The sequence below is a fragment of the Rhinolophus hipposideros genome, assembly GCF_964194185.1.
Source record: "Rhinolophus hipposideros genome assembly, chromosome: 13".
NCBI lineage: Eukaryota > Metazoa > Chordata > Mammalia > Chiroptera > Rhinolophidae > Rhinolophus > Rhinolophus hipposideros.
Genome location: NC_138059.1, coordinates 7,831,610 through 7,855,578, shown reverse-complemented (window position 1 = coordinate 7,855,578; position 23,969 = coordinate 7,831,610). Strand labels below are relative to the sequence as shown.

The following is a 23,969-nucleotide window of genomic DNA, read 5'->3' as shown; positions in this document are numbered from 1 at the left end:
GAATTACAAAATTATTGTGCCATTCTGAGGAAAACATTTATTGTTACATTTTTGAGAATATGAGTATTATCAGTGTCCTCTAACATGACACTTTTGAACTTCTAGCCTGGCTCCAGTTCCTCCTCAAGTTCATAGGAAACCACATTTGTATTATGATTGGATCTATTTTTCTACCTAACCTTGCAAAATAACATTTCATACACACACACACACACACACACACACACACACACACACACACACTGCATCCCATGCATTTGCTTTTAAATTTAGTTACCTCAAGCCAAGTTCAAGAGCAGCTGCATATAACTGAACATTTAATCCTATCTTCCAGTACTGCTGCAAAATATGGGCACACACCCCTACAAATAGCATCCCAAACTACTTACTCTTATCATACCCCACCCAAACAGAATACAGTAACACTATCTGAATGTGCAGAAAGGGAAAGTTAAAATAACTGACAGCTCTATTAGCAGGCACTGAAGAAGTCATCTAGAAGGAAAACAACCGCTCAGTCTAATCACTGTCACATCCTTTAGAGGCACATACAATTAGCACAGAAAAAGGATGGAAAATGCTCCAATATCAGCACGTCCCAATTTATCACAATTAAGCGAATGGGGCTACACACCTGACGACCCCCATCCACTTGGGAGTATGGATGAGGGTCCTAGAGAGGACGTGGCTCCACAGATCCCAACCTCCCCTTCTTCCCCGTCTGAGAAATCAAAAGGACAGAGCCATCATGGGGTGGAATGACCGGTACCTCCATTTAATCCAGAACATTAGTCAATAGTGCAACAGACTGACAGTTCACCAAAAAAAAAAAAAAAAAAAAAAAAAGGAGAGAGAGAGAGAGAGAGAGAGAGAGAGAGAGAGAGAGAGAGAGACAGAGGTATCTCTGGCTTTCAAACAAACCTAGTTAGGTGACACTTCTCCAACAGAATTTCCAAATTCAGTTCCATAACCCCACATTAACTGCAGAGAGAACTCTAGAAGCATCCTCAATTGACATAAAAGGTTCAGACTAATTCGCAGCATCTGGCAGGCAAGAGGGGGCCCGAAGCCTAACAGAAATCTCTCCCTTCCTAACATTTAGCACCCCGATGCTTCAGAATACCCGTTCTGCATGTAACCTGGTCTGCAGAGTGAGTATCAAATCCCCACGTCACAAGCAGTTTGCCCACAGAAGCCCAAGCCTCTCAACGTTACAGAGGGCTGGCTGTGGGGAGCTTCAATCAGAAAGAGCTCCCCAAACCTCAAGTAAACCAACCACATGATAATCCACCCAGAGGAAAAAAGATCTACCTTCCTAACTTCCCCCAATGCTGTCTTTTTCAGCTGAACTGGGTTCGGTTTGTTTGGAGGGCAGTGGTGTTTTATGGCACTTACACATGGTGCCGAGTTCCAGGGCAAATGTCCTATTTTCAGTGAGGTCCAGCAGCTCTTGGGACTTGTGAGCTCCTCCTTACCTACCACCCGCCCTATCACCAATTCACTTAAAATTTTAAAGGAAATCGATATGCTCTTGGCCCTGTCCCCAGACACCCACAACAGTTCCCTGGAGGGTCTAGCTAGGAGGAGCTCTTCTTCCTGCAGAGCCAGGCCTCTCCCAGTCTTCCAGGCAGCGCCGGCCCAGGTCTCTCCGCACAGCTTCTGTGTGCCCGGCAGGCTGGTCCTGCTGGCACAGCAGCCTCCAGCATAACCACACCCTCGCTTGAGGCCAGCCGTGCGGGGACCTGTCTACACAGATCTCTCTTTCCATCCAGGGTTTTAGGCACCAGGGACTAGAGGGAAGGAATCCTGAGTCCCAGCCCCAGTTCCCTCTCATTCCTTCAGGATTTTTCCACCGCCCTTGCCTATGCGGCTAAGCCTGCCTCGCCAGGCCCTGGAGAGGTGCATTCACTGACCATCTCCCTGTGCCTTGCTGGTGACCTTGGCCACGTTGCTTTTCCTCCCTCTGCCCTCAGTGACCTGACACTACCTACTTTGCGGGTTATGACAGGGTCACAAGGATGTGGAAAGCGCAGAGAAAACTGCCAGGTCCCCACGGAGGGTGCAAGACAGGGAGAAGACTTCCCTCTTCTTCCCGGGGGGGTCCAGACCTTGCTCAGTCCTCTCCCCACCGCCGCCGCCCGAGGGTCGGCGCCCGGGGAAACGGGCAGGGGGCTCCGCACCCGAGGTCCCCCAGTCGCCTGGGAGCGGTGTCCGGGGGTCCTGGAGGGGGTGTGGCACCCCAGCCCCCCAAACCCTCCGCTTCCCTGGCTCAGACATCGAGACGATCTGAGCGCCAGGCAGCGGCTGAGGACGGAGCCGGTGGGGTGTCCCCCCGCGGTGTCCCCTCGGGGCGCCCGGGCGGGCGGCCGCGACCTACCTCCTCCAGCAGCGTGACCGTGTTCCTGCAGTTGTGCAGGCGCGTGGTGAAGCTGGACGTGGTGGGCGAGTTGTAGTCTTCGGTGGTCTCCGCGATGAACTCGGAGACGGAGATCTGGTCCGGCATCCTGCCGAGGGGGGCGAGACACAGGCGGGGGCGCGGGTGAGTCACGGCGCAGGCTCCCGGGGCCGCGGGCCGCCCGGAGGCGCATGAACGCCCCGCGCAGCCCGCCACCCGCCGCCCGGCTTGGCGCGGCTCCCGTCCCCGGCGGCGGCGGCAGGAGAAAGGGCGGGAGGGCGGGGAAGGCGGGCGGCGGCGCCGGGCGCGGGGCCCTTCAAACTCCGAGCGGCGGGCACGGCAGGGGGCTCTCGGGGACCCGCCTCCCTGGGCTCATGCCGGCGGCGGCGGCGGCGTCTCGGCAGCCGCGCGGGGGACGCGGCGGCGCGACACCCGGGGCTCGGGCCGGGCAGCTCGGGGCAGCCGGCGCTGCCCGCTCGGACGCTCTGACAGGCGGCGGCGGGGACACGGACACACTGAGCACACGCTCCCGCGGGCGGGCGGCGGACGGCGGCGCTCCCGCTACAGTCACGGGGACAAACAAGGAAGTGCTCTGCGCACGCGCCGCCGCCCCCCACCGCGGCCCCCGCCCCGCCCCCGCCGCCGCAGCCCCGCCCCCCACCGCGGCCCCCGCCCCGCCCCCGCCGCCCGCAACCCCGCCCCCGCCGCCCGCAGCCCCGCCCCCCACCGCGGCCCCCGCCCCGCCCCCCGCAGCCCCGCCCCGCCCCCGCAGCCCGCAGCCCCGCCCCCGCCTACGCGCGGCCTCCCGGGCCACCTTCCGACGCGCGCCGGGGGCCGCCCCCAGAGCGCTGACCCGAGCGAGCTCTTTACGCCACGGTTCGGCGAGAAAGGGGGCCCAAAAAAGTTGTGCGCGATCTTTTTTAGTCTCGCGTGGGTGCAGGAAGCCAGGCCGGGAGAGCCGCCTCCGGGCCGGAGCGAGCAGCCGGGGTGCCCGCGCTCGCAGCTGCTCGCCTGGCTCCCGCTCTCGTTCCCTTTGCGGGGCGCTCACCGCCGCCGAAAGGCTAGTTTTGTGCCGTTTGCTTAGGTCGCCAAAATGCTACGTGAAGACAGACCAAAGGGGTTTGCTTTCCTACAAGTTACTGATCTGTCATTTGCACTTTTTCTTTTGTTGGTAACCTGGAGGACAGACGAGGGTCGGGATGTAAAACGCACCTCCCAAGGTACAAATGGTGTACAAGGCTAAGCAGATGCCAATTTCTGCGGAAAAAGTACCAACAGATTGCTCATTCCTCGGCCCTGGCAGATGGCTATTTTTCTAACTAGCTCAAGCTACTTAGTCCAAAGAATCCATTTAATTTCTCACCATTGATTGCGGATGAAATTGATTTAAAAAAGAAAAAAAAGCTTGGCCCTTGGGGAGCACCACCGCATTGGCTCCTGTAATTGGAGCTGCCAATAGCCACCTCAAAACTCATCTCCCAAATGAGCCCCCTTAGGGCGGAAGGCTGGCCCTGTGGCCTCCCCCAGGACTGAGTTCCTGCCATCTTGGAAGGTTACAGTCTGTTTTCTGGTCCCCAACCCCAGCGACAGTGGAGTGCCCTAAGGCAGAGACCTTGTCTTGGCAATGGGCCTGGCACAGAGAAGTAGCCATATAGTAGTTGTCAAATGAAAATGCATCAGCTCACTTACTCTCAACAAATATTTACTAAGGGCCTACTGCGTGCCCCACCAATTCAGTAATGATAATGCCCCTGCTCTCATGAGCGTACCACCTTCTACTACGGAAACAAAACCAATAAATATGTCATCTAAAGAAAGCGTTAGTGGTACTATATACAGTATAAGAAATGTTCAGAGAAGGCCTCTTTGACAAGATGATATCTTGAGCAGAAAAGAGAATGAGAAGGTGAGTCCTACTGATACCCCATTGGCTGCTGGATCTTGGCCTTCAGTTGCCTCACATGAAGAGGGACGCTAAGGGCACCAACCGCTCAAGGCTGTTAAATGATAAAGGATGAGAAAGTGCTTTGTGCACAGGAAAGCCGTTGTGAGACCTTGCGGTGTTTTGTCTACCTGTGTTGGCTTGTTCTGAACTTACTGTGCTGCAGTGAATTGCTCATCAGTGTCAGGTAGGCAAGTGTTTGAGCTAACTAAAAGAGGCCTCTATAAGGCCACGTAAGCGAAGGAAGACCGTCCTCTGGCCAAGTGAGGTGTTGAGAGGCCTTCTAAAAACTCAGTCAATAAACAGTCACCCCCTTTCTCCTCATTCACACTTTAGAAGTTTCATTTGGTCGAGGTTCTGGGGAGACAGCCAGATGGCAAGAGCATGAGAGCAGGTGAATCTGTACCTGAAGGTCATTGGCTCATGCGTGGTGGTTGACAGATTACAGACTTTTGGAGTATGAGTCATCCAGAAGAAAATCCTACCTCTTTTTCCACTTGCTAACCAAGTCATCCTGCATCTGGGAGGTTCTGTGACTTGGAGTAAATATGGCCCCTCCTAGCTTGAGCTAAATAAATTCTCTGAGCCTCAGTAACCCCATGCTACACCAGGGAGCAGCCAGCGCTAAGACCCATCCACTCCAAGGAGGCCTTCCGCTAGCCTGGAAATCAATTTAGACTTCGATTATGCATTTATTCTGTTCTTCCCTCTATTCTAAGTTGTCATCTAATACCTGTCTCCTCCGCTGGGCCGATAGCTCCTGCCATTCTATGTGTCTGGATCCATAAACTTGAACCATTATTAAAAACCTAGAGTCAGTGAATAACTGACTCCATTCCAGGAGCTCTGGATTCCAGGGCTTTCTCTCCTAATAACTGATGGGCTTTGGGCCCAATAACCTTGGGCCTCCGTGCCATCACTTATAAGATAAAGGGGTGGGTGTGTCACACTGATTGTACAGATCTCTTCCGACTGAGGGTACTGAGCCTACATATACCCTCAGCTCTACAGATGCAGGGAATAAAGATTATTACAACAAGCTGAGCTAACTGTGATGGTGAACAGCAGGGGATTTCTTCCTTGCCTGAATTCGCCCTGGCCCACACTGCTGCCATCAATGGTTGTTTCAGTTTCATTTGAAGACTGTTATGTATCTGCTCCTCCTCCCCATTTCCTCTGGCCAAGAAAGGAATATGTGAACAATGTGATACTGTGCCCCAGTAAGTGTATACCTCCTCAGACTGGTCTGCAATTAGAATTTCAAAGGTTCACACCTCTACCCACCATTTCTGGGGTTCATGGCCATAATCCTCTTTAAATTTGAAACCATGCCCCAGTGCAAACCATCTGTGCCTCTCATTTTCTCAAATACCCTGAAAACCATTCCTGGATTATCTGAAAGCGAATAGAATCTGAAGTGGGCAAAACTTAAAGGCTGGATTTCTTTGCGGGGAGCTGCTCAGAAATATACATCATCCTTTCCAGAGCCAGGACACACACACTTGTGTGTGCCAGCACGCCTCATCTTTTGTCATCATCATAATCCCCATCAGACTGTTTAGCACCACCCTTGGCCTCCTCAGGCCAGTTTCTTACTCTGAGCACTGGTTGGGATAAGCCACTGGTCCTTGCAGGATGCCTTTTGTCTCCTTGAAAAGAGGCAGTAAAAATAGTGGCGGCTTATTCAGGGACACTGGTGGCATTATTGACCCCACTGTCATCAGGGAGTTGGCTAAGTTATACTTCCAGTTGTAGGTATCACTTTCACCCATCTGCCTAACAACCAAGGAGGTGCATTTGCAAGATGACTGAAAACGTACCAGGGGTGGAGGACAGTGTGGTGGGGAGTTTGGGGTGCTCTCTGGGCACAGGAAACCAAGAGGAATTATTGGTGCTCTGATCAACTGTGCTCACCAGCATCCCACCCTGAAGGGATGGATATACAGCACTCATCAGAGGCCCCTCACTCCTTCATGGGACAGAGCGATGGGGTCATGTGGGAAGAGACTGTGCTTTGTGTTCCATGGACCTGGGTTTGAATCTCTACTCTGTCACTTACTGGCCTTGTTTTCTCACCTGTAAAGTTAGGGTCATGATAAAGTTACGCTACAGGTTGTTACGTGACATAAAATGAAATGTGGATAAAGCAGTTGATGCATAACGTGTTGCCCCCGAAAATAAGACCTAGCCGAACAATCAACTCTAATGCGTCTTTGGAGCAAAAATTAATATAAGAAAAAAAATTAATATAAGACCCAGTCTTATTTTACTGTAATGTAAGACTGGGTCTTTAATATATAATATAATAAATTAATATAATATAATATAATATAATATAATATAATATAATATAATATAATATAATATAATACCAGGTCTTATAGTAATTCCAGGTAAGTCTCATTTTCGGGGAAACACGGTAGTGAATAATCAACCAGTGTTAGTTCCCTTTGAACACCCTTTTTATATGAAGTATGACTATAAATGTATCTCTTTTCATTCCAAGACTCAGATGTGTCTCTAAATTCGCCACCTGGAGGAGGAAAGAAGAAGGGGGAGGGGAGAGGGAGGCGGCACAGCAATTCCCAATGCTTGGGCTCTGGGATTTGGGGGATCGTCTTCAGAGATCTCGCTTTTCTCATAAATATCCTTTGTGAGGTCAGATCTATTAGTGAAGGCTTTGGATTTTGGGGAGTAAACAAACAGTATCTAGGGTCAAATAGGATGAATATTAATTGGGATCAGAAGTTGAGGACATAAAATAAAAGCCTTATTTTTACAGAAAATAGGTCCCGTAAAGAAGGAAATTCTGAGCAAGACAACTTCCAGAGGATAGAACAGGGCATTTGTTTTGCAGGGCAATTATAGGCTGCTTCTCATATGAGAAAGACTTGGGCTCATACCTCTGCCACATAGCAGCTATTAGAACTTATTTATGCAATTACCTTCTCTCAGCTATTAGACCTTGTTAAAGCAATTAATGTCTCTGAGCCTCAGTTTTCACATCTACAAAATGGGGGCAATGGTAGTAATTACCTCATAGGGCTCTGAGGATTCAATGAGCCAAGGCACATAAAGTGCTTAGCAGGATCTGAGATAGCATCAGTAGACTACACTTCTCAGACACTATGGGATATTGAAAACCTTATCTGGAGATATAAATTCGGATATTCCTTCCAAAAACTGAGATTCCTTCCAATTTACTGAGATCTGCTTTGTCCAGACACTTATGCTAAGTATAGATTTTAGACACACATATCCACCTTTACACTGCATGATAACTTCATAAGGTAAGTATAATTATCCCAGATTTACCAGAGAGAAACCCAAGGCTACTCAGGTATAGGATCCTACTTCCTGAGCTCCTACCCCAGGCCAGGCACTGCACGGGTTGTTATATATGCAGTGTCTGAATTCATTCACGTGACAGTCCCAATATGGAACTAGGACGATAATGGAAACCGAGACACAATGAAATCTTACCGCAAGTTAGTGTCCCCGAGTCTGGCAGACTAAATCCAGTGCTTCTTTCACTGCCTGCCAAATTGGTCTCTTGACTATACCTCGGGTCATGCTACTCTGTTAGATATTTTTCCCAGCCCAGGCAACCAAAGAAAGAATTCTCATTTCCTTATTTCACCTGATAACTTATGAATTCGTTTTCTATCATCTAAGTGAAACCGTAGAAGAAAGGAACCCGCTGAGGGGTGGGAAGGGGGGTGGGGGGGGAGGAAGGGATGAATTTGGCTCCATGTATTATATTGCTAGGCTCCTGCTGCCATATTCTACGTAAGCTCAAGTTCACTTTTTCCATGTGCCTTGGATGAGTGCTTCCTTACTGCACTCATGCAATTTCATGTTTAAAAAAAAAAAAAAAAGAGCCTATTCTAGTCCCAAATGTACTCAGTTTAAATACTCCAAGGAAAGCCACTAGACTGTTCTCAGGAAGCAAAGAACATGAACATGGTTTGTGAGGAGAGATAAAAACCACACTCTGTTTTACCTCCCTGCTCTCTCACTGTTCCTTCCCATGGCTGACGTAGGAAAAGAGTCGGGCAGAGAACTGGGAACCCAGAAGACTAAGAATCCAAAGTGTCACTATCAACTGAATGAACTCAGGAATATATTTCTGTTCCGTCCTGTAAAAGAATAATAATAATGTCAACTAACCATTGCCGTGCCTAGAGGCGCTGCCCTCTTCTGAGTCACGGCAGGCGGGCACAACTTCATTGAGTCCTCAGGACAACCATGTACGAGCAGGTAGGTAGCCAGCCGTATTATGTACATTTCATACATGGGGGACACTGGAAGCGTAGAGGTCACCTTGGCAGGTGGTAGAGCGAGACTGACCAGTCCGATTTCATGCGATCAGCTCTGCATGCTCATACAAGACAATGGGTCCAACGGCCCCAGGATAATTTTCTGTTAGAGCCTCTGTGTGATGTTTTTTCCTCCAGGGTAACTCATTACAAGCCCAACTCCAATGCCAAGCTTGTCTGGTCAGGAGAGCGCTTTCCTGGGCCATTCCTCCTGCTGGGATTAGTCTTCATGTGGACCTCTCACTCTGTAGAAGCCACTGGAGAATGCTGGCACCACTCAGAGGGACTTCAGATCATGTACACATGGACAGACTAAGAACCTCTCGAGTGACAAATAGCTGTTAGTGGCAGCACTCGGCTCAGACCTCAGATCTTCCTACTGAGTATCCTGCATGACCAAACACACAGACTGTCTATCCCCAAGGGTGCCGGGGGAACTAGGCTGTATCCTTCTCTATGTCACCCACATGCCCAAAGGGAGGGACAGGAGGTCCCTGGAGGCCAGGCTTGGCAGGCACCACCTTCTGAAATCCCCCCAGTGGCCTAGAAAGGCACTATGTTTTCCTATGTAAGAGAACTCAGAGACCTGCCCAGTCTGCTCAAGGTCAACAGAAAATAAGTGGAGAACAGCTATTCACAGACAGTCTGAATCTCAACCCTGCAGGCTTTTTCTCCTCCACAGAAGATACTGCCTAGTACTGGTCCCCTGTGAACCCCTAATAAATGTGATTTGGATTGAACCAACTCCCTTTTATGAGTTACATCATTTCTAACACAAGTAAAACAACCTCCAGTGAAGAAAAAGTGTGGTGTGATATGGGATTCCTAAAAACTTGCACTCGATAGGAGTGAGGGATTTTAAATCTTAGTTTATTTCTGAAACCAACAAAGAAATTAATCCGAAAAACAAGAAAACCTTCTAAAACATCCAAGTTTCTTTTCTTTTTTTTGGGATGAATTTGTTTTCAGTTTAGTTATCCCACATAAGCATGCCCACTTCTGTGCCATCTCCAGGCTGAGAACAAGCCTCTTTTCTGACCCTTTTCCATCACACCATTTTCTAAGGCACCATTTTTCAGATATTTATATTTTTCCAGGTAGAGTGTGCGCTCCTTGAGACCAGGGGCTTATCCATCCATTGTTATACTCCCAGAGCCCCAGGTGCTTAAGAGATAATTATTGAATAGATGGAAGGAAGAATGAATGAATGAATGAATGAATGAACATTTACAGCTAGAGGGGTATGAGAAGAATCAGGAGAGGAGAACCAGAAAGAGGAATCCTGGTTCTAGAGTCAATTCCATTATCTAACATCATAAGCTACAACGCCCAGAAAGAATTTCAAGGACAATGAAAGGTTTCCAATCCTTTCATTTTTTTGTTTACGAAACTGATGCCCAAGTGGTAGAATGACTTTCTGGCATTCCCTGGCCGATTTGTGGGGAACCAGGGCCACCAAGAGTTTTCCCACTCCTCCACCTTTCTCAGTTACATTTCAAGGAAGGGCTTCAAGACCTTGTCTTCAGAAAACTACCTGGAACGCCCTTTCCAGAACGGATTATACTGGTCTTTGCCTCCTAGTATCACAGAATGCATACAGACATTTGTCTACTGTTTAAAACTGTAACCGTATAACATTGGACACAGGCTCACTTAACCAACAGCCCTAGTTTTGAGCAAGAAGACCATGAGGTCACTGAGACTGGAGTGGTCCGCCTACCTCCTTTTTCATTCTCTTGTCTTTTCCTCTTCTTTCCTGCTCTCCAAAGCCAATGAAGCTGGGGAGCTTGAGGGCGAAGTCAGTGGGTGGATCGTCTAAATCCTTCCATCCCACCCCTTGTCCTTCCTTAAGAACCCCTTTATAAAAGGTAAGAAGGTGGGAGAAATAAGGAGAGAGATGTTTTGTGACCCTTAACACTGGGAGTCGGTCATATTTTTGTAAACAACCCAAGTTGCCCCCAACCCTGGGCAGCCGTACAGTACATGTATACGGCATAGGTGAAATTTCTCCTTTGGCCAAATCCACTTTCCTCTCTTGATTGACAAGTTCTTTCCCCCTTGGCCATTTTCCGATGTGAAATCATTGTCTCCTGAGGGCCTGAGGGCATACGCCAGTGAGTGTTAGGTTGGAACCCATCAGTTCAGTTCCATTCCAGTCACTGAGCAGCACTATAACCTTTCCAGTGGTTACGAGAGTGAGAGGGCTGGATTCAGATGACCCTGGGTTCAAATCCCAGCGCTGCCACTTACTAGGGATTGTTCACTTTAGGCCAGTTACTTAATGTCAGTTTCTTTACTTTTAAAAGGAGGATGATGAGAAGATTCTCTCTCTCTCTCTCTCTCTCTCTCTCTCTCTCTCTCTCTCTCTCTCTCTCTCATAAGGTTGTTGTGAGGTATACATGAGAAAAATCCATGCAAGATGCCTAGCACACTGCCTGGTATATAGTAAATGATCAATGGTTGTTAGCTATTAATATCACTATTTGTATTCTAAAGAAAGTCCGATGCTCGACTCTTCAGGAGCCAAAAAGATACATAGGATACAGCCCTTAGCCTCACATGTAGGCAGATATATAAATTTTCAGGGCAACTGACGCAAGGCTCAAAGAATTCAAACGGAAAATAAACGTGTCTTTCAAATATGTGACCGATGAATGTAAAGTCCAAAAATGGTCATTTTATGTATGGAGCTCTCTCTGATTTGCCCAAAGTCCAGTTAGACCTATTTTTATGAGCACTTTTCAAAACTGCTGATCATCCGAAACACTACTCAAGAAGAAGAATTTCCTAACGGCAGCTATTTGTGACTTCTGCATGGAGCTGGACCATGAAATACTGGCGGGGGGGGGGGGGTGGCATGATGGGGGGGGGGCAGCTCCTTTTCCTTAGCCAAATCATCTCACCTTCTTTGGCCTCGTTTTTCTTGTAGTTAATCCCAGAAGCCTGGGGCGGAAGCTCTCTGAGGTCCCACAGTAATAACATCCTACACTTCGATCAATTTGTTTTGGACATCAGTGTTACAACCAATCCCAAACACCATGCGGCCCCCAGTTCGGCCTCAGGACTTACTTGCAGGCCAACAATGGTCTGGAGGTCATCAGTTCAGGATAGATTTATACAAATCGATCACGGTGTCCACTTGTTGCTTTTCAAAACTACGATTTTACCTGCAAATGTATTTGAACCTACATAACAATGAGCTGTATTATACCACAATTTTTCTGTGATTATGTCAAATGTAGGGCACTGCTCTATTTGAAAAAGCAAAATTGCCCACCTACTGCAGAGTTTCTTAGCATATGCTATTTGGTTAACATCTTTCTCAGATGTGAGCATTCTGAATCACATTAGGGGCTCTAATTAAGAAAACAACTACAACAAAAAAAGAAGCCTCTACAATTGCTAGCAAACCTTCTGATAAATACATCTAGCTTCTGTTCCTTGCTTTTTGTTGTTGTTGTTGTTGAAAAATGAGTCTTTTTGCTCTGGCCTTAGAGATTTAGAGGTATTATACAACTAATTTATAAAATTACCACGTTTAAGTGGACAGCAGAGAATTCAGTGTTGACTGGATGTAGAGATGATTATTTTCAGTATCTTTCATTTTTCTTTTGTGAACAAACTGTCTTTTCTCCTAATATTTGGTTTGGGGAATTAACTTTTATTTAACCCCAATGAATTTCAGCCTCTTGAACTTAGCAGTTCAGACAGACCTTGTAGAACCTCAACTCTATTAGGAACTACCCCCTCCCTGACTGTCTCTAGAGACTGTCAATCATATGATGCCCAACCAGACGGCTGGACCCAGGCTGTTCAATCAGAGTATCCCAGACTCCTGAAAGCAGCATCGATGGGTATTCCAATAGGCATTAAACGCCAGTAAGGCCAATCAAGGAGCTTTATGGAGGACTGATATGGATCTAGGGTAAAAAAACAGTATGCCTTTTCTCTAGAAGGCCCAACTCATAGCACTGTGTAAGCCTTTGGCTACTAGTGACCATTTTTGCCACATGTGAGAGGGCTTGCCTCAGAAGGATGCTATCTGAAAGATGGCAACCGATGGAGGAGGGAGAGACCTCATGCCATCGTCTGGATCACTGGATCTGCAGAACATATCCCAAGCCTGATTCCACTCCAGCCCTTTCACCTCCCTATACTTCTTTATTAGCATAAGCTGGTCTGAGATGGGTTTCTACCAACAAAACTAAAAAGAACCCTGGCTAGTCTTTTCCCGGTTCCTGTGCCATCTTCATAGTTAGTAGATGTGTAACCTTGGACAAGCTATTCACTGCCTCAGGTTCCTCATCTGTAAAATGGGAATCATAGTAATTTCGACCTCACAGGACTATTATAAAGAGTCAGTTAGATAATACACCTAACAGGATGGGAGCAAATGTTTGCAAATCTTGTATCTGATAAGGGGCTGGTATATAAAATACATAAACTCTTACGATTCAACAAGCAGTTGAAATCTAATCCTACCTTATATACACTGGGCCTGTGAGCATGCTAAACCAACTAAGACTGAGCCCCAAATAGCTAATATCAGAAGGGGTCAAATTAGAAGAATTCTATCAGACTCATCTTCCCCAACTTGTCCTCTGTGCTTTAGATTCTATATTCCGAGGCTTAGAGAGTCTATTGAATTATTCTGAAGACAGTCACCAAGGCCTATTTTGCAAAGCTCTAGAATCCCTGAAAAGACGGGTCTCAATTTACCAAGTACAGACAATACATATGATAAGCACGTAAATGTCATCTCAGGAATTGCTATACAAATAGAGCCACAGAGGAGCCAACAGGCTCCCACAGAGTGGATTTCTGAAGAAGCAAATTTGTTTACACAACCTTTGAACAATTTGGTTAAGACAGAAGAGACAGGGCAGATTCCAAACAGGAAGCAAGATGATAAGCTCAAACAATTCTTTGCTTTAAAATCAATGTTCTGCCCAGTCTTTCCATGGCAATCATTTAAAATTCCAGAATTATTTTCCCTGCCAGAAAGACAAATGGTAGTGGCCTTTCCACAATTGAAATAGAATCACAATTTTGTTGTTTATTTTTTTACATAAGATAGATGTGATATTTATTAGTCTATGTATTGCTTATAACCCAACAGCAGGTGGGTACAGTATTACTGAGTCAAGAATGGGTTTTCTTTGGTTACCCTTCTTTCTCATTAGGGTTAAGAATTCACGCCACAATGACATAAGTGAGGACAAAACATTTGGAGGAAGAAACGATTTTTTTCACACAGTTTTTTTCCTGTAGCTTTATCTGCTTTTGTACACAGCCTGGATGGCTAGAGCTAGTACCCCAAATCTTTATGAGGGTAAAAAATTCTACTGTTATTTTATTATTTTGTAGTATAGGCAGCATTCTGTGTATGTTTACAAGCGAGAATTCAGATTAAAACTCATTACAGTCTTTTCTCGAGACCTTGGGTGGAATTTTTACCCTGCTTTTTCTTTCTCTAAGAGTGCACATGTATGCACGTGGACACACACACGCGCACACACGCACCCATCTTACCCTTGTAGAACACAGGAACCAGGAAGTGAACCACACAGATCCCCAGGGAACCAAATTCATTTCTACAATATCCATGCCCCAAAACTCATGCATTTTCATAACAGGCACACCCCCTCAGGTCTCACCTGGCCCCTGTTTTTCATACTCTACACTCGACTCTAACAAGTTTGGTGAGCTGGTTTTTAGACCTTTACCAAACAGAGCAATTATGCTGGGAAGAGTGAGAAGGGGCTACAAAGAAGGCAAAACAAAACAGAACAAAAAAATAGAAATTTGCTAACACACATCCCCACAAACAAGAAATTCTAAATACATGTGTCTATTAATGAGGGCAAACCATTCTGCTCAACTGATGCCAGTCTCAGTAAGAAGGGATATTCAAAATGATGAACATTTCTAACCAAGAGGTTTGACACATGATGCTGTATTCTAGGCACCATGGCAGATGCAGGTGTTTTCAATCAGACCAAAAATAATATAAAGTAAAAAATATTTGGTATGCAAAGACTTGCAGAAAATGCAAATCTCTCAAGGAAAACAGCGATGGCCAACCTGAACACAGATCAGGAGTCAAAAGACCTGGGATCAAATCCTGACACTACCATTTATAAGCTGTGTGAGGCAGAAGACTCAACTTTCCTGATCTCTACAATGGGGCTAATGACAGCTCCCGACATTGCTGTGAATACTAAATAAGCTAATATATGGGAAAATACAACGTCTGTCTCCCATAAATGTCCACTCAATCCAAAGAACTGACATTTTGCTCTGTGTGTGAATCTTCATTGTTTTCCAGGAAACTGTTGTTATAATTATTATTTGCTCTAATGATGTCAATTCAAATCAAAGAATACTATGAGCCAACAATTTCATTCCTGGGTATATACCCAACAGAAATGCACACATACGTTCACCAAAAGACACATAATACTGTTCACAGAAATACTGTATAAATATATATCATAATACATGTATAAAAGCTCAGGAAGAAATCTGCAGTTTCAAAGTAACAACTCTATACCACACGTGGTATACATAGCTACACTTCCACCCCTATTACTTGTATTCCAGCCTATCTGTGGTCCTGACTGTTAGGCATTTTATGCCTCTATTTTTCCACTGACTCGAATATTTTATAATGCAATTTGCCCAATTCTTTGATTCCAACGCATATATATTCATAACAGAGGCAGGCTAATATCAACCAATCTTACGTGGGAAGAAGCTAAACAGATTAAAATAGGAAGGAAATTGGTATGTTTAGCACATAGGATACAGCAGGCAAGGGACTTGGTGCTTTTGAATCGTTCTCATTTTGTCCTCAACACGCGCTATAAAGAGAGTGTAATGGTATGGAAGTTAGGAACTTCCCCACCAGCAGGTGGCTACTCAGTATTTGTGTCTGCATTTCAATCCAGCTCTTCTTACTCCAAGTTCACTTCTCTTTCAACCCCACCACAATAGAAGGCCACCAGACAGAAAGGACACCAATTTCCCATGGACCTGGGATGGATCTGATCTGGGCAGGCGTTTCTTTTCTCGTATTTAAACCCTAAATCCTTCTATTACTTACCTTGAGGCTGCAAAGTTTTGGAATCATGTTCCCACAGGCTCTTCTTCAGAAGGCAAAAAAGCATTTATAGTTAGGGTCAAGTTTCTCGTCTATAGTGGTGATATTATTTAGGCATACAGTGTAATTGCTTTGTAACAAGTTTATATACCTGTTGATTTTAATAAATGACAGGTTTTTATTTTCCCACTCAGCAAATTGGCTTCATCGTCACCTGGTTCCTGCTGGGGACAGGATGTTCGAGTCATGTGGACCAGAATTTGAATCCTAGCCTGTGCCATGGTAAGCAGTGTGGACGAAGAAGGAGCCACGTACTAAACCTGACAAGTTCTGGGGAGGCCTGCAGGGCCAGCCCTACAAACTCAGAGACTGGAAGTAACCACATAGGATGGTCTGAACATAAAAATTCCTAACTAAAAGTGGGCCATGGTCTGTAGGCACGTTCTTGGCCTGTAGCTTCCTTGACAAAGGTCCATTTTTACCTTAAGTGAGCCTGTCTATTGTCTTTGTGCATCTAAGATAACATACCCTTGGAAGGTCAGAGTAATCCCTTCTTCTAGACCCACCCGCACGAGAATGGGAAACAACAGAATCCCACATTACTGTCTTGTTCCCCGCGGACCATCTCTATGTGCTGTAAATGTTAATTATTAGCTATCTGGTACTCACCCATGTAAAAGTAAGTGTCTCTCCATTTTACTTGTTATCCAATCCCAGAGATTTCCCTGCTTTGCTTTCTCCCACACCCTTCCTCTACCTCCCATGGGTTTCTCATAACCATCCTCACCACTCCTTCTTTCATTCTAATGTATAAAATAAGCTGCAAAACTGCCGTTTTCCGGAGCATTTTCTTAATCCATTGAAATTGTGCTTCCCGGCAATTATCGTCAGTTTGGCTCAAATAAATGCATTGAACTTCTCTACAGGTTCAGATGTTTCTTATGTCGACATTTACTTGGTACAGTTGGCAGGATTCCAAAGTAGCCCACCCAGGACCACCCTGTGGATCCGGATTCACTGTTAGGTACCAGCGGGGGCCTACTGTGCCCCACCAGCGGGCCTGCTTTGCATTGGGTGAAGTTGGGTGAGTTTTTCCTGGAATTCTGGACCTCCCTGTTTTAAGGTAAGAGGCCCTGACTTTATTTGAGCTGTGCTTTTTTAAAAAAAAAAAATCCTCGAGGTGGAATTAAACGTTAAGGGTTGATAACCCAGGCTAAGGACAAGCGTTGAGATAACTCAGGGAAAGGAGGAGGGAAAAAAAATGGCTGGCTGGGTTTTAATCTTGGCTTTTCAACTGGAATTGCTTATTGCGAGTCTGAACAAAACCTTTTGCTGGATAAATGAGAGTCTGAACTTGTTCAGCAGCTAAGACAAGGGGCATTTACTCACTCCAGCTTGAAATTCAGGTATTCTTAGGGGATTAAGAATCTATGTGGAGCTGTTTGAGGGGACTCCTCAAAATGAGCAGAGGCCCATAGGGAATTCCAACACAGCCTGTAATTAAATCACTGACTCGTCTGGGGACGCGCCCATAAAGGCTGGTTGCCTCGTGTTCTGAGTCCTCACGGTTGGACTAGACAGCTGGGGAGAGAAACCGAGGCACGGAAGAGGGTCGAAACGACAGCCCTTTGGAGCTCATCCCATAGGCAGCACACTTCAACCCACTACACAATGTCACTAGAAATCTCTGCTACAGTCATGTTAGGCAAACAAACAAAAATACTTATAGGTGCTCCTTTATCTATGTTACTAATTCTGTTCAACCTCCGTTGAACTCTCCTGAGACTCAAGACTTCTGTCAGTCCACTGGCTTCTTATGAACTACTCTTCCTTTCTGCGCCTAGTCTTACATGAACTCGATAGGAACAGTCTTAAACCAGCAACTTTGTTACCCTCTTTACAGGATGACGACACCCACAATTGTGTTTTCCTCACTGACCACCTTCTTGAATCTAGAAACGATTTGCAGCAAACCCTTACTGGTGAAACCCTTACTGGTTCTCACTTGAAAGATGAACAGGGACTTTACCAAGCTGGATATGCAATAACTTCCTCAACATAAATCGAAGGTTTGTATGTAACCGAATAAGGTCTGCCCAACCAACTGAATTAACTGTTCTAACAGGAGCTTGTCAATCGGCCAAAGATCAAATAGCCAGTATTTACACTGACAGTTGCTATATCTTAGAAATGTTAGAGAAGCAGTGAGGCTTCTTAACTTCCTCAGGGCGGCCCACAAAGTGTGAAATACAGGTTACACTGTTCTTAGAGGTCACAGAGCAACTGGAACAATTGGCAATTATGAACATTCCAGGACATTCTAAAGCTGCCACCATGGAAACCAAAGAAAATAACTTAGCTGATACTACAGCTAGACAAACAACAAAAAGCAGCCCAATAATCCGGACCTGAGAATGTTTCTTCTCTCCCTATTAAATCAATAAAAGACTTCTCTTTTACAATTCCAGTGGATGGTTACAGAAGAAGAAAAGAAAATAGGGCAACAAAAAAGGGGGAACCTTTGACCCAAACACATGTAGCTTAGACCTAACCAGAAACCAATCTTATTTATAGGGGCTCAATTACCTATACTTCAGCATGTACAGGAGCGAACGCATTGGGGTCGTGGAAAGATGATTTCATGGAGTAAAGCGTATTACTTGAAATCTCCTACTGTAGCTCATAAAGTGTATAGCAGATGTTCTATCTGTCTAAAATATAACCCTGGAACATCACTCCATGGGTCCCAAGAACATTGCCCACTTCCTTTAGGACCATTTGAGGTATGGTAAGTGGATCTGACCCACATGCCACCATCTCAAGGATACGAATATATGTTAATCATGATTTGTATGTTGTCTCACTGGGTTGAGACGTTCCCTTGCAGGAGAACAACAGCCTTAATGATAGGTGAGTTATTACTGGAAAAAAATAATCCTCAATTGGGGAAGCCCCTGTGAATTACATAGCATCTGAGGGACTCATTTCACTGGGCAAATGATGCAAAATAAGGCAATCCATTTGTAATATTTGGCCTATTTGACAGCATTTTCACTGGACTTATCACTCTAGTCCTCTGGATTCATAGAATGTACAAGTGGTACAATTAAAAATCAACTGGATACATTCAACTGGGAAGGCTTTAATCTCTCTTGGCCAAAAGCTCTCCTTACAGTGCTTCTCGATCTGAGATATACTCCTTGTGGTATAAACACAGCCTTTCTCCTCATTAGCCATTGGTCACACTACATGTCTGGATGAAAGGACATATGATCCAACCTCACTAAAAGGAGACATTCTACGTGATCATCAAGGACTTACCAGCCCGCTTAAAGAAAGTGGTGAATCAGTAACTGATTCACTTCTGTGTGCTCATGGGAGACGGAACTTCAAACCACGACTCAGAACCAGGAGATTTTTGTGCACTGGAGAAGACATCAATTAGAGACTCTCTCCAACCTCATTGGAAGGGACTTATCAGGTATCACTAATTAAGCGATGGCAGCGAAACTTAAAGGTGTTAACTCAAGGATTCACATTTCTCATTTAGAAAAAAAGAGTGCCTACCCACGACTGGACATCTGCCCCTGTCTGACACTCACGTCCACCTACAGCGGGCATCAAAGACTCCGCGAGGGTGACAAGCTGCCGACATCAGGGGTAGACAGCTATCCCAAGGCATCAAGAAGGACTGTCTACCTACATAATTGATACTGAACTTAAAATAACCATTTGTTTGATCGTCTTTACCTGTCTGCTAATAATATTTAGTCATAATGGTAGTTATACTTGTGCTTTAGGCTTTTCTCAAACCCTATACTCACACAGCCCAACTGTTCATAATTGCTGAAGGTATATAAGATAATTTTTATATTATCAATAATACTATTTTTATGGTTTGCCTTTTGAAATTTAGAAGGAATGTTATTGCAGAAAAGCAAAAAAAAAAAAAAAAAAAAAAGGATGTGGGTGTATTTTTGAAAGAAGTTAAAAGGAAGCAGTTTGTCCCAGTAAGTTGATTATTTCTGAATGAGGAAAAGGAGACAAAGTGAGAAGGACAGGAGAAGTTGTAGCAGGTTAGTAGAAAAAAATATTGAAAAAGGGAATTTTATATCTAAATACTCGAATCCAATTATACTTACTCCCTATCGAAACAAACACTACTAAGTATATTAATTCAGATAGAAGCTAAAGTGGCTATAAAAAGAAAAGGTCGTCTTTAATGGCTGCTGAGGCACAGGAAATTTACTTATGAAACTCTTACTGTCCTCCTGGCCTCTAGAAATATTTAGATGGTAACTGTTATTTACATCATTCTGTTCTTACAGCCTTGGCCCCTACTGGACCTTAGAGTTACAGTTCCCAGTTGCACACCTAGCAGAAATCAGATGAATAATGGATGACACTGAGTGCTTCCAATGGAAAGTAGATAGGCCACATAATCATAATCGTAATCACACCACCACTAGTAAATGGGAACCCATTTTATGGTCACATTGTGAACAAGTATACGGTGTGCCCTTAAACTATAAGTAAATATTATATTAGATGCAAAATACAGAAGACAGACAGCAAAACTTGGATAGTGACGGCTTATAGGTTAGAAATGATCCACTGTGTTTTTTTACTCAGGGAAAGCCCCTAAGACCTGACTGCCACCCAATTACCTGCCGTGCGTTTCGAAAAATATTCGGCCTCAACTGCCATCCAAGGTCATGGTCTTGTTCCATCCCTGATGGTCCACCATTTCAGCAAGACAAATGATGACACTAAAACTCTCTAGGAGTGAGTCTTCCTAGAACTGTGGGACATGAGCCAACCAAAAGGTTGGCCTTCGACGTATCCTTTGGATTTATAACCAAAAAAGGGAAGTGTGGATGCAAACGAGGCCAGAACTAAACCTGTCAATTCAGAGGAGGCCTGCATGGTAGGTCCTACAAACTCAGACAGAAATTAACCACATAGGATGGGCTAAACATAAAAATTCCTAACTGAAAATGGGTCATGGCCGGTAGTCACGTCCTTGGCCTATAGCTTCCTTGACAAAGGTCAATCTTTACTGTAAGCGAGCCTGTCTATTGTCTTTTTGCATCTAAGGTAACATACCCTTGGAATGTCAGAATAACCCTTTTCAGGAATCATCTGGGCACAGACGGCCACACCAAAGCAGGAGACCACAGAATCCCTCACTGTTATCTTGTATCCCGCACACCATTTCTATATGCTGTACAATGTGACTTGTTCACTATTCTGTGCCCTCCACTGTAAATAAAAGTATGTGTCTCTCCATTTTACTTTTAATCCAATCTCAGAGATTTCCCTACTTTGCTTTCTCCCACCCCCTTAATCTACCACCGATGGATATCTCGTAACCATCCTCATGTCTCCTCCTTTGATTCTAACGTATAAAATAAGCTGCAAAACTGCCATTCTCTGGAGCATTTTCTTAATCCCTTGAGATTTTGCTTCCTGGCAATTGTTGTCAGTTTGGTTCAAGTAAACTCATTAAACTTCTCTACAGGTTTGGACGTTTCTTACATCGACACCAGCTTCCATGGGAGGTACCTAACACCCCCTACCCCCAGCCCTGGAAAATGGCAGGAGCCGAATGCATCTAGGCTTCTTTTCATACAAAGAGGATAACAGCCACAGTGATTTATCCCTTAAGGATAAAGGCATAACTGTTCACTGGGCCCCCATCCACAAGGCAATTGGGATGACCTTCAAGGCAAAATATAAAAGAGACGTCCATGCTCAAGAGTCACCTGAGGTCCGCTTCTAGGATCTGTCCCTAAGCACCTTCAGCTTTGGGATCTTGGCCTCAGTGAACCCCATTACCAACTGCCTTACACACCGACCCCTTGCATCTTTACTCCGCCGGTTTCCTAACTGCTCCGTTTTGCTGGTCTCGGCTATGGGCCTTCCTTGGTGAGCACTTTGGGGTTCAGGCAGAAAGGAGCCAGGCCAACGCCAGGGATGGTTTATGGTTATTGACTAGTGTTTAGTCTCCGGGGTCTAAACCTTCGGATTCTACAGTCCTCAGGCCATAATGCACCCTCCCTGGGTAAGACTCTGTTGGTCACTGCAGGATGGACCACAGACAGGGAGACCCTGGAGAACTGGCTGAGGAGAGAGGCCCCCGGGGGTATGGCTGGGGCTAGGAGTTGGGGAGCAGAGGAGGAAGACGCAAAGTATCACAAACAAATAAAATAAAGAAAGTCTTCTTACTCTGGTTTCACTGCAGAGGGTTTTGAAACATGTAATAGAAAGAGCAGGCAAGTAGAGTTCTGCCTCTGTTATATTTCCTTTACTTCTTATACAACCTTGTGATGTAAGATGATCCCCATTTTATAGATGAGGAAATTGAGACCCAGAGAAGTTAAATACTTGGCCCACGTCCTAACAAGTAGGTCTGTGTGACTTCAAAGCCAATACTGTTTTTCAATATCAGCTGTCGACAGCATCACCCCTGCAGACATACGTGAGAAACAAATCAACAAATGGGAAGACAAATTTCTCCTTGATCTGATGTCCTTGGAGCAGGGGAGATAACCTATTCGTACTCGTCTCTTCAGAGACACAAACACATCCACACATGACTCACAAATCGAAAGGATTATAATCCATCTGAAATGATAGTTTTCCTTGTGGGTCCTTTAACCCAGCAAATGTGGGCTCCCAGACGCACGTCTCGCCGTAATTCAGGTTGTCGCTCTCTGGCTGGATGCTCTTCTTCAGATGATTTCAATGTGCACAGAGAGGGGCTGCTGGCCAGGGGGTGTGGAAACGTGGCCACAGGGCTGAGCTGGACACTCACGCTGGGCACAGCGGCCCCACGGGTCCAGTCTCAGCGGACTCTACACTGGGGTTTGCTTTGTCTTCTTTTGTCTCAGGAATTCAGGCAAAGGCTGAAACGAGGCCCACGTATCTCAGTAACTGTGGCTGCATGCTGCCAGTGTGAGATCAGTGCAGTATTCACTTGCTCCGTAAATTAAAAAAAATAAAGTCTTGTTTTCCACTTTCACATCCAACTTCACAGGGGGGAAAGGGTGTGAAAAGTCTCCCAAGAGCCACTGCAAAGAAGCAGATGTCTCAGGATTGGAAGGATTCCTGCCATCCTCTTCCCTACCACAAACCTTAGAAATAACACGGACAGATACACATAGACACACTCAGAATCCTGAGTCCTCACATCATCGACAAGCAGACCCTGCAGTAGGAGCCTTTTTACTAAAGATCAGTCGTTCGTCATCTATTCATTGGCAGACACGAGGAGGACCCACAGCCTGCTGGCTTCTCTGTGAGGTGCTGCAGGTGTTAAGTAGAAGAAAGACCAAGCTGGGCCCTCAAGGAGTCTACAGATAATCACAGAGGGTGCAGGTGTCCCGCCGTGCCCACTTGCTACCTTTCTTACCCTGCTCTGGATCCCAGGGGCCTGATCCGCTCCCAACATACCACAGGGCTCCTTGGCCCTCCAGCTTCCAGTTGGGTTCAGCCGAGGAGATGTCGGGAAGGTGGCTGTTACAGTAGTCCCCCATTATCCACAGTTTTACCCTCAACAGTTTGATTTACCTGCGGTCAACCACGGTCCGAAACTACTCAATGGAAAATTCTTAACATAAACAATTTATAAGCTTTGAATTGTGTACCACTCTGAGTACCTCACTTCAGCTCATCATGCAGGCATTGTATCATCCCATGTCGTCACAAGAAGAAGGGTGAGTACAGTACAATAACATATTTTGAGAGACCACATTCACATAACTTTCATTATGGTATATCATTATAATTGTTCTACTTTATTATTAATTATTGTTAACTTTTTACTGTGCTCAATTTATAAATACACTGGATCATAGGTGTCGCTGTATAGGGAAAAACATCGTGTTAATGGGGTTCAGTACTTTCCTGTTTCAGGCATCTCCTGGGGGTCTTAGAACATGACCACCACAGATAAGCAGGGATGACTGTATTTATTGATTTTACTGTCTTTCCCGCTGTCTGCTCCTACAGCAATGCCTGGCAACAGAGAAGATGCTTAATAAATATTTGTTGAATAAACGAATAAACAACCAACTGCTCGGATAGAGAAGAAACAGAGCAGAGAGGAAGGATCAAATGGATTCTGACACAGCCACTGTGATTTCATCTCTTTTGTATTCCCAGCACACAGGTCCATCACCCCATAGATGCTTGTTCAAAATGGAAAAG

At 45.5% G+C, this 23,969-nt stretch overlaps 1 protein-coding gene across 4 annotated transcripts in view; it reads right to left on the bottom strand.

Annotated features, from left to right (window-relative positions):
- Nucleotides 1–23,969, bottom strand: part of ASAP1 (ArfGAP with SH3 domain, ankyrin repeat and PH domain 1) — a 287,158-nt gene that overhangs the window by 218,260 nt on the left and 44,929 nt on the right. For 3 of the 4 annotated variants that reach the window (XM_081071137.1, XM_081071139.1, XM_081071140.1), the window contains one exon: nt 2,378–2,504. In XM_081071137.1, the coding sequence (XP_080927263.1) occupies nt 2,378–2,504 (127 nt within the window). Of the gene's footprint in view, nt 1–2,377; nt 2,505–3,248; nt 3,268–23,969 lie in introns of those variants that run through there. The other variant, XM_081071138.1, reaches the window with a different exon arrangement.